The following is a 19,627-nucleotide window of genomic DNA, read 5'->3' on the forward strand; positions in this document are numbered from 1 at the left end:
CTAGCAGGCTATTTACCTATACATTATTTCTTAGACTGATTACTTGCTCAAATCGTTTGTTGGCATCTGACAAATTCAGAAATTAACAAGACTAAGTATGTATACAATATGGACCCTTAGACCCAATCTTCCGTCAACGAACTCTGTTTAATGTCGTATCAGAATCAGTTACCTTACATCTTCAATGCAACACGACTTTTTATACACTGTGTATGCAATGTCATTATAGCAAACCAAATCAGTAGGAAGACTTATCACATAAATGGCAATGAATATCCCACCTATGGTAGTAAATAAAATCACATTTTTGTTGTGAGCATAGGAAAGACTGTTCACTACATTAAGCATAAATGAAATAAATTATTAAGGAAGGTCTACAAGGTTTCATCACAGTTAATAGGTACAGGTTAGGAACACATGGGACAACATACAGTAAGCCCAAATAGTGACCGGAAAGCTTGTGACAGGAAAAAAGACAGAGAGAGACACAGAATAGCTCGAAAATACACACACCATCCCAGGAATCGCTCCGTAATCGTCGGGCAAACCTTGAGATCTTAGCCACAGCTGCAGTGGCACAGCAGCGCCGTTGCCTTATTGGCACTTGAGGCTGTACTGGCATAGCTCCATCTGTAGACCAATTAAGGGTCTTACAGACACATTCACACCACACATGCGAGCAACACAGATTGAAAATCTGTCACAGGCTACATTAGTTTCATAATATAATGCATACCACTCTTACAGCAAGTTAACTACTGTATTGTATTAAGACCCAGTAATAGAATTTTAATCAATGACAGCTTTCGAGAAAGCAAAGATCTACAGCAATAATTTCAGTCGTGTTCTTGCAAATATGACCAAATAAAGATAGACTGCAAGATTTTCTACTAAGCCCAGCTAAATTTTGATGTATTTTGTTTTTATTAAAACTGTAATTTACTTATAAAACAAGTACTGATGAATCATAGTAGTTACATTAAATCCCTTCAACAATTTTACAGAGCATGTACTAATATAAAAAATAATTATGTCAAATTACTCTACAAAAAACGTGATGACTTTTCTTAGCTATTGCTGCAAAATACAGATTAAATACTTTGTCAATGTTGATGTTAAGTGACAAAAAATGATTATATGCTCCACAAAATAATTAAAAAGATAGATTTTCCAATCACCATATAAAATTACCACTAATATAATTAAGAAGCCAACATTAACACAATTATCTATTAATATAACAAACAGCAGTACTAGAAAGGAACTGTGAGAAGTTTATTACGAACGAGTATGTATTAGGAGAACTGTAAACAGTCTCTGAGCGGGCCGAGTATGTATAGGGTAGACTGATGAGTTTGATAAGGTACATAATAAATTACTTCTTGTCAAAAACAATACTATTTCTCATCATAATCTCCGGTGATCTCAGTGCATATGACTCAATATGATTCAAACTTATTTACCCGCTTCCCCAGCTAGGAAAGAGGGTTGGCAATGAATTATTTCACAGTACAATTAGTGCACTTTCTTGCACACTAATCTTCCACTTCAACTCAGAATGTCAACAGTTCAATATTGGTGTGTGATAAGATGTCGCAGTTTTACTTATTCCCAAATATAAAATCAACATGAAACCATGTGATTGGATGGGGGACAGTTCTCAAAAGGTCTATATGTATTCACTTTACCCCTTAAGACACTTTCAACTTCGTTAAAAGATTTGACAGCAAATTTGCCCCAAGTATGTAATGGTGCATCCATTTTATTTTATTTTATTTTTTTACACAGTAACATTGCTATCACAAGACTTTCAGATATTCTTCAAATTTTAGAAACATTATTTTAAAATGTCCTTCCCCAAGTGTTGTAGGCCCGGTGTCAATAAATGGACAACCAATCACAAACTAATGTATAGAATTTCACAGATGATATTATATGTCTGTTCATATGAGATACCTATCACCTCCATAATCTCGTGAAACTTAATGCGATTGTCTTTATTATCATAATCATCTTATTTCTTCACAATGAACTTCAATAGAGCATTTGAGACATGCAAATCTACAGAACTCATATGACCACATGTACATTAATTTATCCTTTGACTTGAGGTAATAGTTACCAATGAACAACTGAATGTTGTTATGTATTTAAAAGTTTGAATCCGAGCATTACAAGGTCAATGTTGCTAAACAATCGTATCCTTAACTTCTGACTGCTTCTGTCCCTGCGCACTCTGTACGTGTTTAAGCCCACCTTAGATCCTTTCGTCAGGTGCTCTAGATGTATATATAAAATCTAGAATTCGATATATCAATTGTGATGTGAGAAAAGACACCACTCACAAAACAAAAGATGGGATTATGAGTACGCAGTTGAACACGACAAGAATATATAATTTATGACAAACATACACAACGCTTGTGTAATATTCTACAATATTTGTTACTTTACATGATGATGGCACAACAGCCAAGAGCTGCTTTGTAAAATAATACGAGGTGTGGCTAGAAAAAAACCGGACTAGTACTGGTGAAACAATAAAACGAATACAATAAGGCTGAAAGTCGCGTGGCCTGTCACGTGACTCTCGCTCCGCCTACTGCTCGAGTTTCATCTGCCTCCTGCACTCAGTCTGCCCGTGGCGTCTGTTTTAAGTAGTTGACGTTTTGTCTGTGCTTCGGAAAATGTTGAGTGTACAGAAAGAACAGCGTGATAACATCAAATTTTGTTTCAAACTAGGAAAATCTGCAAGTGAAACATTTGTAATGTTACAACAAGTGTACGGCGATGTTTGTTTATCGCGAACACAAGTGTTTGAGTGGTTTAAACGATTTAAAGATGGCCGCGAAGACACCAGTGATGACACTCGCACTGGCAGACCATTGTCAGCAAAAACTGATGCAAACATTGAAAAAATCGGTAAACTTGTTCGACAAGATCGCCGTTTAACAATCAGAGCAGTGTCTGAGTTAACAGGAGTTGACTTGTTGTCTTGTCGAACAAGTTTACCGATTTTTTCAATGTTTGCATCACTTTTTCCTGACAATGGTCTGCCAGTGCGAGTGTCATCACTGGTGTCTTTGCGGCCATCTTTATATCGTTTAAACCACTCAAACACTTGTGTTCGCGATAAACAATCATCGCCGTACACTTGTTGTAACATTACAAACGTTTCACTTGCAGATTTTCCTAGTTTGAAACAAAATTTGATGTTAACACGCTGTTCTTTCTGTACACTCAACATTTTCCGACGCACAGACAAAACGTCAACTACTTAAAACAGACGCCACGGGCAGACTGAGTGCAGGAGGCAGATGAAGCTCGAGCAGTAGGCGGAGCGAGAGTCACGTGACAGGCCACGCGACTTTCAGCCTTATTGCATTCGTTTTATTGTTTCACCAGTACTAGTCCGGTTTTTTTCTAGCCACACCTCGTAAATATTGTACAATATTACACCAATGGTGCGTGTGTTGTGATGTGTTATGTTATGCAATTACCAGGAGATCTTTAGATTCGTGTGCCACTTTCTTAAAGTTCCACAGGCTTATATATTCGAAAGCAAAGTAATAGTAACTGCTGAAACGCTATTTTCTAACATGGAGTATTTCAGTGGTCGCGAAAGTCACTCATAAAAACAGCCAAATATCAACAGCACAACGACCAAAATTTCTTTTCAGTGCCAGTTTTTTAAAATTTAAACTATATGGGCAGGTATATTGTTATTAAATCAATTAGGTTACACCTACACTGGCCTTTACTAAAAATGTCCTCGATCTGATTGAGGTACATTTGCTGAGGTCCACCCCTTCCAGCTTTGCCATCAAGACTCCTACACCAGTTTCTTTTCCATCAAACAATGGAAAATCCAGGATGGAATGTAACAATACGAGGGAAGGAAAGTTGCTACTCACCATATCACTATCGAACACTACCTTTCCAGATGCCCTATGGATTCCAAATCAACAACCTCCTTCCTAGTCATCATGACCAACTATATCCTCACCCACAATTACTTCTCCTTTGAAGACATTACCTACAAACAAATCCGCAGTACGGCTATGGGCACCCACATGGCACCATCCGATGCTAACCTATTCGTGGGCCATCAAGAGGAATCCTTCCTAAAAACCCAGAACCCTAAACCCCTTACCTGGTTCAGATTCATTGATGACATCTTTGCTATCTGGATTGAAGGTGGGGACACATTATTCACATTCCTCCAGAACCTCAACAACTTCTCCCCCCATTTGCTTCACCTGGTCCTACTCAACCCAACAAGCCACTTTCCTAGATGTTGACCTCCGTCTCAGAGATGGCTACATCAGTACCTCTGTCCATATCAAACCTACTAACCACTAGCAATACCTCCACTTCGACAGCTGCCAATTATCCTCCCATCCTTGTACAAAAACAAATCTCCCATGCCTTATCTTTCCAGTCTCCCACCACTCCCAAAGTCCCACAGCCCGGCCACATAGAAGCATTCCACTCGTAACTCAGTACCATCCGGGACTGGGGCAACTGAATTACTTTCTCCACCAGGGTTTCGATTACCTCTCGTCATGCCCTGAAATGAGAAATGTCCTACCCACTATCCTTCCCACCCCTTCTACCGTGGTATCTCGCCGTCTACCGAACCTACACAATATACTCGTCCATCCTTACACAACCCCTGCTCCCAATCCCTTACCTCATGGCTCATACCCCTGTAACAGACCTAAATGCAAGACCTGTCCCATACATCCTCCTACTACCACCTACTCCAGTCCGGTCACTAACATTACCTATCACATCAAAGGCAGGGCTACCTGTGAAACCGGTCATCTGATCTACAAGCTAAGCTGCAACCATTGTGCTGCATTCTATGTAGGCATGACAACCAACAAGCTGTCTGTCCGCATGAATGGCCACTGACAAACTGTGGCCAAAAACAAGTGGACCACCCTGTAGCTGAACACTCTGCCAAACATGATACCCCTCATCTGATTGACTGCTTTACAGCGTGTGCCATTGGATCCTTCCCACCAACACCAGCTTTTCTTAATTTTGCAGGTGGGAAATTTCCCTGCAATACATCCTACGTTCCTGTAACCCTCCTGACCTCAACCCTCATTAGTCACTGTCCTCACCCATCCAGCCCCCTCCCTCTTCCCATTCCAGCACTACACAGCCGTCATTTCACCGCCACACCCAGTCTTTTAATTTCTTTTATTTTTGTTTCTCTCCTTTCTGCTACTTACCCCCTCCCCGCTCCGCGCCTTCCCTCCTACCCTCCGTCTAAACTGCAACACTTCACTGTCCGCCACTCCCACCATACTATCTCTCCCCCTCCCCGCTCCAGCCTCCTCCTTACCCCCACCCAGTCGCCACTCCCATCATGCACTGGTGCTGCTCGCAGTGTAGTTTCAGCTCTCCGAGACTGCAGATGCGTGTGCAAGTTGCACTTGCACATGCGTGTGTGTTTATGTGTGTGTCTACTGCTGACAAAGGCCTTAATGGCTGAAATCTATGATTGTGTGAATCTCTTTACTGTGCCTATCGCGGCTCAGCATCTCCGCTGTATGGTGAGTAGTAACTTTCCTTCTCTCGTATAATTTCTTTTCCACAATGTTTATAACTACCAGTAACAAATAATCATGTGAGTTGTAGTGCCTTTGTCACTTTCCCAGATAACAGACTGCAACTGTGAAGAATAGATAAATACATTAAATAAATACTCCTTTCAATTATCCTCTCTGCCTGTCAAAACAAACAACGTACCTTTCTAAGTACTAATTGCTACATATTTATTCCACAATGCTCCCTACAATTAACTTAAAAACTTTTCTTATCAGCAAACAGGTATTCAAATTTTCTGTTCCACAACACCATGTTCTTCAAATCCAGCAATTGCATTTTCCGGCGTCTCTAGTAAGGGTGAAAAATTAATCCTGTTACAGCAGCTTTGAGAGTGTTTCCTGTTTTAACAAAAGTTAACATCGCTTTGATGTTTCCAATTTCCTGGAATCGGTTGACAAAACCTTTCCTCATATTAAAGTGTTGTTTCAAAACAGTTAAAGTCAGTATCATAATTATTTTCTTAGCAACGTTTCAATTGCCTTGGAAGTGATATGTGTGTACATACACAAAAGGACTCTACATTCACAAGCTTTTGGAGCCAGTGGCTCCTCCTCCTGGTGGAAGAGTTGAAGGGGAAGGAAGAGGGGTGAAGGAAAAGGACTGGAGAGGTTTAGGGAAATGGGTATAGTCTGCCTGTAAACTCAATAGCGAGCAGCGCTTTTGGTGGGGAAAGTGGCCTTTCCCCTGCCACTGGCCTACGGGGGCCCCCAAAATCAGTTGCCCGTTACCTGTCTAGCGGTGTAGTTCGGCATGCGGTATTATACTCATCGTTTCTGTTCGTGGGATCTTAGTTGCCAGTGTCTGTCAGTTAACTTTGTGTACTCACTGATATACTTCAGTATCTGGCAGTGATGGATAATCACCCTGCATTGCATGAAAATGTGAGGATACGAAGAAGAGGAGGTATTTGCGGAGTAATGAGCATTCAATCATCTCTAACGTTATCACAGCGTGTGTTAAGGAGGTGACACAAAAAGAACTCCAGGAGTTCTGCAAGGTTCACAGGAGAGCTTCTGTAAAGTTTGGAAGGTAGGAGACGGATACTGGCAGAAGTAAAGCTGTGAGTACTGGGCGTGAGTCGGGCTTCGGTAGCTCGGATGGTAGAGCACTTGCCCGCGAAAGGCAAAGGTCCCGAGTTCGAGTCTCGGTCGGGCACACAGTTTTAATCTGCCAGGAAGTTTTACAAAATGAACTGTTGGCTAATATTACCAGTCCCAATTAAAGGGCTGCAGTTTATGCAAACGCCAGCCTCGCCACAATAGGACGCATAAGGAAGGAACGCGAAAACAAGCCGCATGGTTTACTGGAATCATCGCAAAGGAAAACTAATAATTTAGGGAGGAAACCCATCGTTATAGACAGTTTCATGAAATCAGTCATTCGACAAACGATGGAGGACTTTCACATAAACCAAAAAATTGTGCCGACATTACAGAAATTACTTACTGCCGTGAAACAAAAAATACATTTTCCTTGGCAGAAAGATGTTTTACACAAGACATTGCGTGAAATGGGATTTACCTGGAAAAGATTTGTAAGTAAACGAAAGATTCTCGTAGAAAGAACTGATATAATTGACTGGCGATGTAAGTACCTGATCCAAGAGAGGAAATTAAGGGAGCTAGGCAGAAAATTCTTTTATATTGAAAACTTGGGTGGACAACAACATTACTTACAGAAAATGTTGGCACGGCCCTGGCATTGATGGCATTATGGACAATGTTAGTGGAAGCAATAGGATTATAGTGGTCAATATTGGATCAAAAAATGGGTTCTTACCCAACGCACAGTTGATTTATAAAGCGGGATGTGCAACAGGAGACTACCATGGGAAAATGAACTACAAAAATTTTTCTAATTGGATATTGAATAAAGTAATTCCAAATCTGACACTGAACTGTGTTACTGTTATGGACAAGGAGCACAACAAAGCTCGAACTAGGTCATCGAATAAAAGCTAAATGATTGAATGGTTATTAAAAAATAAGGTGGAAGCTGATTTGACAATGAGAAAAACAAAATTATTTGATTTAATTAAACAACATAAGCCGGAAGACAAAGTAATTGAAATTAATAAAATACTTGAAGCTCATGGACACACTGTGCTGCGACTTCCACCATACAACTGTGACTCAAATCCAATTGAAAATGGCGAGGGCAAAGCTCAAGAATTTCGCCAGAGTAAGAAATATTCTTGGAGATATTTGCATGACAAAGTTTCTGCAGTTGGTGAAAGAAGGTACGTAGCCATTTTCTGAGCTTCCACTTTTTATTCCGTACTAAATTTTGCCATAACTGAAAGAAAGCCTATACAAACACTTGTCCCAATTGTTACAGGTTTTGAAACGATAACTCAAGATGACTGGAGTGCATGCTGCCTCCACATGGAGAAACTTGAAAGACAGTACTGGGTTAAGGATGGGATTATGGAAGACATAATAGACGCCATAGTTACATAGTTATTAATTTAGAAAGTGATATGACAAGGTAATGACAGTGACAATGTTGATGATGAACTCTAAAATACGATGTATGTAAACAGGCAATGAATATTTTTTTAAAAAAAAATACGTTTTGTGTCCTTTCAAGCCTGACTCTGCTCATATGCTATAAAGTTTCTTTTGGTAGAAATGTACTACATGGTAGTACAAGTGTTAAACAGTTTTCCAAGAGAAATACAGCCAAATTTGGTCCAAAACGAGAAATACCATTATCACTAGTTGTACAAAATCATGAATAACTTGAGAACTTCATGGTAAAATCAATTAACTTTTCGCTAGTAGAACGTGATTCAATCACGTAAAACCTTTGATGCTTAAAGAACAGCAGCATTTGAATGTATTCTGTCACTAAAACTCTATCTCGGTTACCATTCACATGATCCTCAGACATACTGCTTAAAACATGTGGGCAATAGCTGTTCTAAACACTGCTGAAATTTCTTTCAAAACATGTATACCGATTCTGGACATCTATGTAAAAAGCTAGACATACGAGGTGCGTTCGCATATTAATTTTTATTTTTTGATAAGAACTTAACTTGTTAATGTACAACAATGTTATCCTATTCAAAATATTCCCCAGTACATGCCATACACTTATGCCAGCACTTTTTCCAATTCCCAAAACAATTTAGGAATGGTTTCCTCGGGATAGTTCATAGGTCTCTTAACTGTGCATTTTTAATCTCATCCATTCTTGTAAAACTGCTGTCCTTTAAGGCCTGCTTTGAAATGTTTATACCACTTGTATGCTGTTGGTTTACTCATAAGAGACTCACCAAAAGCAATATTTAACATTCCTAAAAATTTGATACATTTTATTCGATTCTTATAACGAAATTTAGTACAGATTATCTAATCTATTTTTATACAAAACAAATAATAGTTGATGCTACCAAAAAACATATAATGTTTTTGACAGCTGACAACAGGGTAAATACCCAATATGCAAAACATTGCACAAATACTTTTCAGACGTTAGAAAGACAGTGACAAAAAAAGCAGTGCGAATCAAAATACAACACACGAAATTACTAATTTCTGGTTACTTTTTAAACTCTCTTCATGTTGCAAGAATTGTTAAGTTTCAATGCAGCCCTTCAAAGAAAACTTCTACCTTTTAGTAGAAACACAAAGTAAGAACAAGCCTTAAATTCTAGAGATTGATTGCACTGGTTTGTCTTATGAATAGAGGAACATATATTCACATGAATATGCATTCGGTTCTATGTTTGTAGTAGAATCCTGACTTCCACACGGCGTCGCCACAGATTTGAAGCGCGCTGCGGCAGGGACGGTACTACGTTGTGAAACAGCCTGTAGAAGCGCACTGTGACGTAGCAGGGTAGGCGGAGTGGGGACTCGCTCGCTCACTCTTCAGTTTACCAACAGACTATACAGTTTAGGAAAGTCTCCAAGAACCCTGGGTCAGGGGAGACTTACAGGATGGGATGAGGAGAATTAAATTTCACATGGTTCTCCTCCCAATCCCATACCACTTGCCACTTGCCACTTTCCTTGATGTTGATCTCATCCTCATTGAAGGCTAGCGAGACACACTTCCGTCCACATCAAACCCACTAACAAACAACAGTATTTACTTTTTGGGAAAAAATAAAAATAATATATAAAAAAGTAGTTGTCTCCTCTGGCCTGGGATTCTGGATGACTTTTCTAACCTGTACCCCTTTCCCTAAACCACTCCAGTTCTTTCCCTTCAAGCCTCTTTCTTCCCCTTCAATTCTTCCACCAGATGGAGCCACTGGCTCTGAAAACTTGTGGAAGTCAAATCCTTCTCTGTGTGTGTGTTTATAAATAATATTTAAATATGTCTGCTTGTGTCTGTATATGTGTGGATGGATATGTGTGTGTGTGTGTGTGCGCGAGTGTATACCCGTCCTTTTTTCCCCCTAAGGTAAGTCTTTCCGCTCCCGGGATTGGAATGACTCCTTACCCTCTCCCTTAAAACCCACATCCTTTCGTCTTTCCCTCTCCTTCCCTCTTTCCTGATGAGGCAACAGTTTGTTGCGAAAGCTTGAATTTTGTGTGTATGTTTGTGTTTGTTTGTGTTTCTGTCGACCTGCCAGCACTTTCATTTGGTAAGTCACATCATCTTTGTTTTTAGATATATTTTTCCTACGTGGAATGTTTCCCTCTATTGTGTGTGTATATATATATATCTGTGTGTGTGTGTGTGTGTGTGTGTGTGTGTGTGTGTGTGTGTGAGTGAGTGAGTGAGTGAGTGAGAGAGAGAGAGAGAGAGAGAGAGAGAGAGAGAGAGGGTATATATTAGTCGTAGCAAATACAAATGATAATCAAATAAGGCAACATAATGCCAGTTTCCTTGTTCATGATCATACATCTATTGTTATCTCCTAGGTAGGTGGGAGAATGAGGTGAGGGTAAAACTGCAACAAGCACAATGTAATCATGGCAGTGACAGTAACATCCCACAAAATACAATACTCTGTGAACCAACTGTTATATGTAAACACAGAAATTCAGAAGGTCACAGGAAAGAAAATGATTAAAAAATACATTACAGACACTCTTAAATTAATGACATAGCACTTGTTATCTTTCTTGAGGAGGAGAAGAGAGAAGGGACAATGTACACAAATGGAACAGGTAATGAACAATTTGGTAATCGAAGATAATAATTATAGCCATATTGGAAATACTACATTGAATGCAGTGTATGTGCTGCTTTCTTTCTTTTGCAGTCTTGTGATAAATAACTGAATTAATATTATAAGGGAATGAGGAAAAAGATAAATGCATGTTATTTTGCAGTGGGGAGGGAGGGGAAGGGAAAGGGATCTACAATTAAATAAATATACAAAATAAAATGATACTGATTAGTAACTATTGACTGTTACAACAGCCAAACAAAGTGCAAACTGATTCTCTAAACTGAATTGTGACAGACTGGTCAGTCATCTGTTGTGTTTCAGGAAGTAGAATAAATTAATGTTTAAGCTGCTTCTAATGCTTCCTTTCTAGTTCTGTTGTATTTGCTTACTTAAGGGGGTGACCTATCTCGGAAGACAGTAATGTAACTCCACAATCCTACCAACTCTGTCAGATGAAATGACTGTCATGTGACCTAAAAAGATGGAATAAAGTAGAAACAAAGCTAATAAGAAAATAATAAGGCTACAAAACAACTATTCTGGGATATAATGAAATAATATAATGTATCTTAAAAATGTCATCTGGGTATCTTATGTGAATGAAGAGTCATTTTCACATATTTTGGACAAGAAGTGAAATGAAATCCAAGCAGCGGCAGCAGATCCTGTACTCTGCCACTATTTTCTTTTTGCACCATAACCATTAAGTATATTTAATGATAATGAAAAGCATAGGAGGAGAATAGACAAACAAATGTCCAAGCTTTATATCAATTAAAAGTTCTCCTGTATATGACAGACAAAATTTGTATTATTGTACATGAATAAACAAGACAGACTTTTGCACTAATTATCTTTTGCACTCGTACAGGTGTGCAGAAGCATAAATAGAACAGCTGCAATGTATTTTCTTGTTGATTAAAAAGTAATTCCACAGGACAATGTTCAGTGGGTTTTACACAACAATTTTCCCAAATAGTCCATTAAAGAACAGAAGCAATGTACTTGCTTGTTTTAAAGTTAAGAGTGCCTACTTAATTTCTGATATTAGGTCTTCTAAAATAAAATCTCAATATATTCCTGACACATTTTCTGTTTGTGCAGGACTGTCCCTTCCACATGACTATATACGGTGTGAGTCAGGAGGAAAGGTACATGCTTTGACAGGTGATACCACTGGTGATTCTGAACAAAAAAACTTCTAATAAACATATGCCCTTTTCTTAACCGTCTCCGTGTAAACCAATGAAAACAGCTAGGAATGGAAAAGGTGCAGGTGACAGTAAATTAAGATACTGTTATGTTATGGTTTGTTTAATTGTGTACGTTTCCTCACAAAATATGTTCAAACAGTCCACTGTCAACTTCAATGCATGTTGTTGCTGTTGTAGATAGGAGTTGTGTCGTCGATAGGAGCTCAGTTTTGCATTCCTTTACCTGGACACAAGCATGTAAAATACGAGTGAGAAGTTCCTCTCTAGTGTCCACTCTGCATTTTTAGATGTCGCTCTTCAGCCACCCCTGCAAACAGTAATCCAATGGGGTAAGATCTGGTGATGTCGGTGGCCAAGCAATGACTGCACGGTGACTGATATGTTGTGTTGAGATACTGTGTCACTGGCTGTACGGAATGTGTAGGAGCTTCATCATGCTGGTAGAACATATGAGCTCATGTTGCCAAAGTGATATCCTCCATGTATTCTGGTAACTCATTTTGAAGAAACTCAAGATACCATGTCCCAGTAAGACAGTTATCTAAAATAACTGGACCGATGAGTCGGTCATCAATACTACCACACCACACATTGACTAAGAAACTTCATTGAAAATTCGTTTCCACAGTAGTGTGCACTTGCACATACATGAGAGTTGCATGTGTTATTGATTCAGTAGCGGTTAAATGTTGACTCATCAGTGAACAGAACACAGAATCATTCATTGGCAATTATCCACTGACAGAATTCTTGCTGGGCGGCAGCATCTCCTTCATGCAGATGATGTACTCTCTGCCAATGAAAAGGATACAGACCATGCTCATTTACTGTGCGTATCACTCGTGTTTGTGAAACACTAAGTTGGACAGCAGTTCTTTGAGAGTTAGTAGCAGTATTACTTTCCACTACTTGAGGAATTTTCTCAACTTCATTAAGAGTTTGTTGTACAGGACATTAAGAGACAACACTTATGCTGGGAAGTGTACAAAGCTCACACAATCTGTGAAACTCCCTGCTATCTGACACCCTGCGATTCGGAAATCGTTGTTGGTATTCTTGCACAGCAGCTTTGAAATTCCCATTGGACAAACCATAGACAAACACTATGTCAGCACACTCTGCATGTGTGAAGATCCGTGGCATTTTCACTACACAAAACTGTATTCATTGTTCATGTAACAACACTGTAGTACCGTGCACTATGACAAGCACTGTCAGACAGACTCGAGGTAAGCAATTGCACCATGAGCAAGTGAACTGCGTACTGACGTGGTTAGCAAGGACGACACTACATGCTTCCCGTTCCTAGTTGTTTTCATTGGACCGGAAACGGTTAAGAGGAGGGCATATGTTTATTAGGAGTTTTTTTTGTTCAGAATCATCACTAGTAGCACCCCTCAAAGTATGTACTTTCCCTATGACTCACCCTGTATTTTTAAGAGAAGAGCTGCATAAATTTTATAGTTGCCAATAAGCTCTTTTGTGCAAAGCAAAGTATTTCCATTTGGACTGTCACACAAAGGAAAAATATTGTAACATTACGTATCACTTGCAAATAATTTATAACAGATTGCTGATCAATGTAAAAACAGGAGACCCTAAAATAAAAATACTTAATTTTTGGTATCATCAAATTTAGTTTTTCTAATGTACTTGTATGAGAATAAAATGTGCATCATGGATCATATCACCTCACAGAAGATGAAAATTTACAAATAAAGCATGGGAAAAAAGAAGCGTGAGAGGGAAAGGAATATAATGATGGTGCTTGCATTGCTGTAAGAATTTGATCTGAGGCTTTTCTTTTAAGCACCTACTGCATGTTATGTTTATCACTCACAGTTTACAGTATAGAATACAAATTTCAGTTCAGTTTCAGCATAACATCTCAACCAAAAGGTCCAAAAAAGAAATCCGAACCTATATCTAATAACAAATATATTTATAGTGATACCATATGTATTATGTGCTCACCTCTAAGAACTCTCAGTTCCTTTCCACTTTTGCACAATGAACAGTTCCACTTGCCTCTTGGTGGGTACTTCAAAGGTGGACTGCAACAGTCTAAATGATACACATGAGGGCATGTGCTACATGGAATTAACTCCTCACCATCTTCCCCACACTCATTGCAAACTTCATCATGCACCAAATCACAGGGTCTGAAATTGACAAGAAAGGTCAAGAAACTTTAAAATCACCAAATAAAACAAGAAATCTATTGTTACATTAGCTTAAGGAGTAGTTACTTTTCCCAAAAATAAACACAGACATATTTGAGTATAAGAAATTCAAAGAAATTCACCACTTGACAAAATGCAAAGCACCCAGAAGAGGAGTTGAGAGGGTATGTGATGTTATTTCAGTGATTACTGTTCTGGCACACACAAGCGCCGGAACGAAGAGGAAGAATATTAGAACAGAGAAGGTGGTGAGGAAACGTCAGCCAATAGCATGCTGACAAGGACAGTGCCACGACTGGAGCGACAACTGCCAGAAGTGAATATAAGCGCCGCTCCTGCCAGTCTCGGCCACTCAGATCGGCTCGGCATAAGGACATTCATGGACGGCTGTAGACAGGCACTCGCACAACAGATTGTAGTGATCCGTAACAAGTGCTTACTTGGACTTTGTCTATAGTGATGAACATTACTGTTCGCATGTTACCTGCGACACCGATATAACTCCAAAATTAAGTACAGTCAATTGCTTTACTGAAATAAAACTACTAATGTTATTTGCTTGAATTGTTGTACAGTATCCCAAGAACGCAGCATCTTTTAGGCACCATAAGTGATGGGAGGGCAAGATCCAACAATTACAAAATCTAGTCAAATTTGCAATGGACCAGGATGTACGAGCCAACTCAACGGTATGACGTGGAACCGGCTGTAGCACGCACAGATTCAGTGGGGAAGGGCATCTTAAGCGGCTGCATCCTCTCCTGAGACCAGCTGGCCCACAAATATTTTAACTTGTCCTTGACGTTCTGGATATTGCCACTGGGAAGGATCTTATGTTCAAACTGGTCATACATGTATCATATTGGGGACTGATCTGGGAATCTTGCTGGCCACAAGAGTACCTAAACATTACATACACAGCTCATACAGACAGCCACCTGCAGACTAGCAGTGTCCTGTTGAAAGTGGCACCACAATACTGTTGCACGAGAATTAACATGAGAGGATGGAGGAAGTCTGTGACTTACCATTGCGTCATCAAGAATTCCCTCAATCACTACAAGCCATCATCTGAAGTCGTACCCAATGCTCTTCTTTTTTCTGTGCTTGCTGTGGAAGGCAGAATATCTCTCCAAGCACAGCCAATGGCTTCCAACACTATTATGCCAGAAGCAATACAACTGGGCCTCTACAAAATATTGGAAGAATGGGACCTCCCCCACATCACCCCCATACTCACCGACAATGATCATTTGGCTTAGTGCAGAATTGCATTTCATCGTTTAACAAGATGTGACGCCATATCAGTAGCACAAGCTTCCCAGTCACTGCCACTCCAAACACAGCCATTTGTGTTGTGGTGTTAATGGCAGCCTATGCATGGTACAGTAATTACCCAGTCCAGCTGCTATTACTCTGACCAATGGTGCGAGATGACACAGAATATTATACAAAGTAAATAACTTGTTTTCAGTAATGCTCCCTTTTGCTAGTCACACATTGCAGATCGGAGTCTTGATGATAAAATATGGCTGCATTCAAATTCCTATGCAGTCCAACACATCATGACACAACATACTGTCACATCCGACTGCCCCATAAAGCTGAATACTACACAACTACCAGCCAGCCAATAGCCAAATAGAGATCCACAACAAGGGCCCCTTTCAAACTATGACAGGGGCTCTTAACACTGTTGCATAAGAGTACACGGGGTCTCTGTGTCCTTCACAGTGACAATTCAACACCTGATGCTATTCACATCTCCTATGTACTTTCTCACTGAACATGAACAATACTAATGTACTCTGATGGCTGTTCTGCCTCTCTCAGAGATTTGCAACTATACTCATATACATATCCACTGACAGTATATGTGTGTGAACCTACACTGAAATCTGGCCATTCTGGGTGCTTCATTTTTTTGTCAGGCAGTGTAAATTAGAAATATTTAACTGAAACACATTTGAAGAAGCTGTATTTGTATATAATTACACATACGAACTATGTTAGTGAACACATCTTAATTTTGTTTCTTTTGTTTTTTCTCTGTGTGTGTGTTAAACTGGTAGAAGTTGATTCGGGGGAAGATCAATTTGGGTTCCGAAAAAATGCAGAAACAAACAAGATAATACTGACACTATGATTTATTTTGGAATAAAAGTTGAAGAGAGGTAAACCAAAGATTATGCAGGTTAAAGATTTAGAGAAAATTACTGGCATTGTTAATTAGCACTCACACTTTGAAAAGCTGATGTTAGCAGGGATAAAATACAGGAAGTGAAATATTATCTGTAACTTGTGCAGAAACAGGACTACAGCTATAGCAATCTAAGGACATGAAAGGTAAACAGCAGTTGCGTAAGGAGAAAGATGTGGCTATAGCCTCTCCTCAGTGTTATTTTATCTGTACACTGAGCAAGCTGTAAAAGAAACTGAGGAGAAATTTGAAAAGGGAATATAGCTGAGGCATAACAAATTAAAATTTAAGGTTCATCAGTGACATTGCAACTGTCAGTTATGGCGATAGATTTGGAAGACCAAATGAACAGAATGGATAGTATCTTGTAAAGAGGTAGAAGGCGAACATCAACAAAAGTAAGGCAAAGACAATGGGATGTAATCCAATTAAGAGACATAAAATTCAGACTGGCAATAGCGACAGATGCTTTTTGTAAATAAATAAAAAATTAAAAAAATATCACTAAATATGTAGGGAAACTATAGAATCCTACTTGCAGACAGGTACAATTAAAAGACAATTACACATTAGCTTTCAGCCACAGCCTTTGTCAGAAAACACACACACACACACACACACACACACACACACACACACACACACAAGCAAGAACACGTCGCACAAATATGACCACTATCGCTACACATTCTGGTCCCATCTGCTGGAGATGGCTGTCGCGTGTGTGCACCCTTGCGGTGTGCTTGCTTGTGCGAAAGAGAGAGAGAGAGAGAGAGAGAGAGAGAGTGTGTGTGTGTGTGTGTGTGTGTGTGTGTGTGTGTGTGTGTGTCTTTCTTTTGCTGAGGAAGGCTGTGGTCGAAAGCTAATGAGTACGTGTCTTTTACTTGTGCCTGTCTGCAACTTAAGTTGTCTTTATAGTAAGTGGCAATCTGTCTTTTCCTTACATTGTTGATATTCCAAACTGGAGCCATTGTTTTATCACTGAATATATATTTAAATGTTAGGAAGTTTTTTTAATAAGATCTGTTAGAGCTGTTTAATAATATTTCTTAGAGCTGTATCATGGCAGTGAAGTATAGATATGAACAGTACAGACAAGAAGAGTATAGAAACTTTTGAAGTGTGATGCCAAAGAAGATTACATGTATATATTGGATAACTAATATACATGTTCTTAATTGAATTGAGGGTACAAGGAATACATGGTACAACTGGACTAAAAAAGTCTCAGTTGACAGGACACATCCTCAGGCATCATTAAGGAATAGTCAATGTGGTAACAGAGGGGAATGTTGGAAGTAAAGTTAATCAGGGAGATCCAGGCTAGACAACAGCAAGCAGGTTTAAGACAATGGATGCGGAGATGGAGAGACTAGCACAGGATAGGCCAGTGAGGGGAGATGGACCAAATCACAAAACAGTCTTTGACAGACGACAACAATGAACACTACTACTACTACTACTACTACTACTACAACAACAACATTATTTCACTTTGATCAAGATGTTCAGGAAACGAAAATTTGTAATGAATGTAACGTGTTCTTTGACATCATATGCCGATTTCAGGTATTTCCCCAAGCTTGTGACTAGGCTTCTAACCGAGTGATTTATGTTGCAACTTTTGCTATTCATTTTTGACCTAATTCTTCAATTCTTTTTCCTGCAGCTAGTCTACTATCACCTAATTTTTTGGTATGATATCTCCTTCAACACTACTGCTAAAGAAAGAAATAACTTGGTCCCCTCTGATTACCACTCATTTTCACCAAACACTGGAGTTTGCACCAGATGTGAAAAAATTATACTTTCTTAGAAAAGGCAAAAGACAAATTTTAACCACCAACCTTTGGCTGCTACATATTTCAAACTGATTATTAAGTATGCCATGTGACATCTGGGTGGGTAAGTCACTACTTTCACCAGTGCATATGAAGAGCTGTTCACACATGTATTGTAATCATGATATTTAACTAGGGGATGTTTTGGTTTTGTTGCAACTGAGCAAGTATAAATAAATGTTGCAATGGAAGAAGAAAAAGAATTAACAGTGTCCTATAAGGAAAATGCACAGCTTACATGCAAAAAGACAATCTCCCAAAAAAGTAGTCTATGGGATATGTTGGAAACAGAATCAAGTTGCTGGAGTGTACACAGCCTGTGTCTTTCTTTTCAGCTTCTCAATGACTCCAATATCCCTGTCACATGGTAGGGAGGAGCATGTGACCAGGGAGGAGAAATTTATGCTCCAAAACATCACAACATTTTTTATCTAGGAGGTACAACCACAGACCTAGGATAATATAGTTTTTATTTTGTCCAACACTCGAATCAGAATAAATGATGAGCCTTCAATGATGTTCTTCCTTCGCTATGTCTGAAGTCTTTAAAACACAGCTAGCTACTGCACTGGCCCCCCTAGATGCAATATTTTCAGGCCAGACACACATCACTACCTTCTCATCACTACAACGGTGAATACAGAAATTGTGTGTCCACAGTTGTCTTTTATAAAAAACTGTTTCCGTCGAAATACATGGTGTTGGCAATGCTTGTTTTATGTCCATGCACAAAACAAGTGCATCACTGCCATCCTGTTTTGACACATTTGAGCCACTTTTCAGAGCACTACATGCAGCTTCAGCTTTCTCAAGGTGTAGTCTGATGTCTGTGGATTCAGTGTTATTACATGCCTTAGCAGAATCACAAATACGACATGTATCACTTGACTGCAATCTAAAACCAATATTATATTCCGTGTTGAAAATGGTTTCACACACGTTGTTTCACTGGGACTTCATCAGTATTTTTAAGATCTTCACAGTACCAATGATACATTCCAGCAATCGAGTGAACAGAGGTTATGTAGGACTTGTTAGGATTCTGTGTTCTACTATAATGTGATTTGTACCTTGGAAACATTTTGATGTGATTTCTAACTTTATTTTTTCTCTTGTTATCAATGGCATGAGGTCTGTTAGAACGCCTGCCTCTTCTATCCTGTATGTAAAGATACCTTTGTTGTAGATTCATGATTCTCAGTGTCACAATGTTCATTGCTATGGACAGTCCTCAAATGATTAACAGAAATAGCATTAACAGCTGAAAGTGCAGTCCTACACATTTCAACCTCAGTAACTGGAGTGTCATGAATAAAATATCTGAAAGAAACCTTCCTCTTTTTTGGATACAATTTTTTGCACTTATTAGGCCGCACTGATCCAAATAAATAAGCATTTTGCTTATTATAATCTCAATAAATATTGCCTCCTCC

At 39.2% G+C, this 19,627-nt stretch overlaps 1 protein-coding gene across 2 annotated transcripts in view; it reads right to left on the minus strand.

The window, feature by feature from the left end:
* LOC126481491 (bromodomain adjacent to zinc finger domain protein 1A) overlaps positions 1–19,627 on the minus strand; it is a 145,886-nt gene that overhangs the window by 28,386 nt on the left and 97,873 nt on the right. Inside the window, exons 23-24 of one of the 2 annotated variants that reach the window (XM_050105272.1) lie at positions 13,945–14,132; positions 514–630 (exon numbers count right to left, since the gene is read on the minus strand). In XM_050105272.1, the coding sequence (XP_049961229.1) occupies positions 514–630; positions 13,945–14,132 (305 nt within the window). The remainder of the gene's footprint in view (positions 1–513; positions 631–13,944; positions 14,133–19,627) is intronic. The other variant, XM_050105273.1, reaches the window with a different exon arrangement.

The sequence above is a fragment of the Schistocerca serialis genome, chromosome 5 (genome assembly GCF_023864345.2).
Source record: "Schistocerca serialis cubense isolate TAMUIC-IGC-003099 chromosome 5, iqSchSeri2.2, whole genome shotgun sequence".
NCBI lineage: Eukaryota > Metazoa > Arthropoda > Insecta > Orthoptera > Acrididae > Schistocerca > Schistocerca serialis.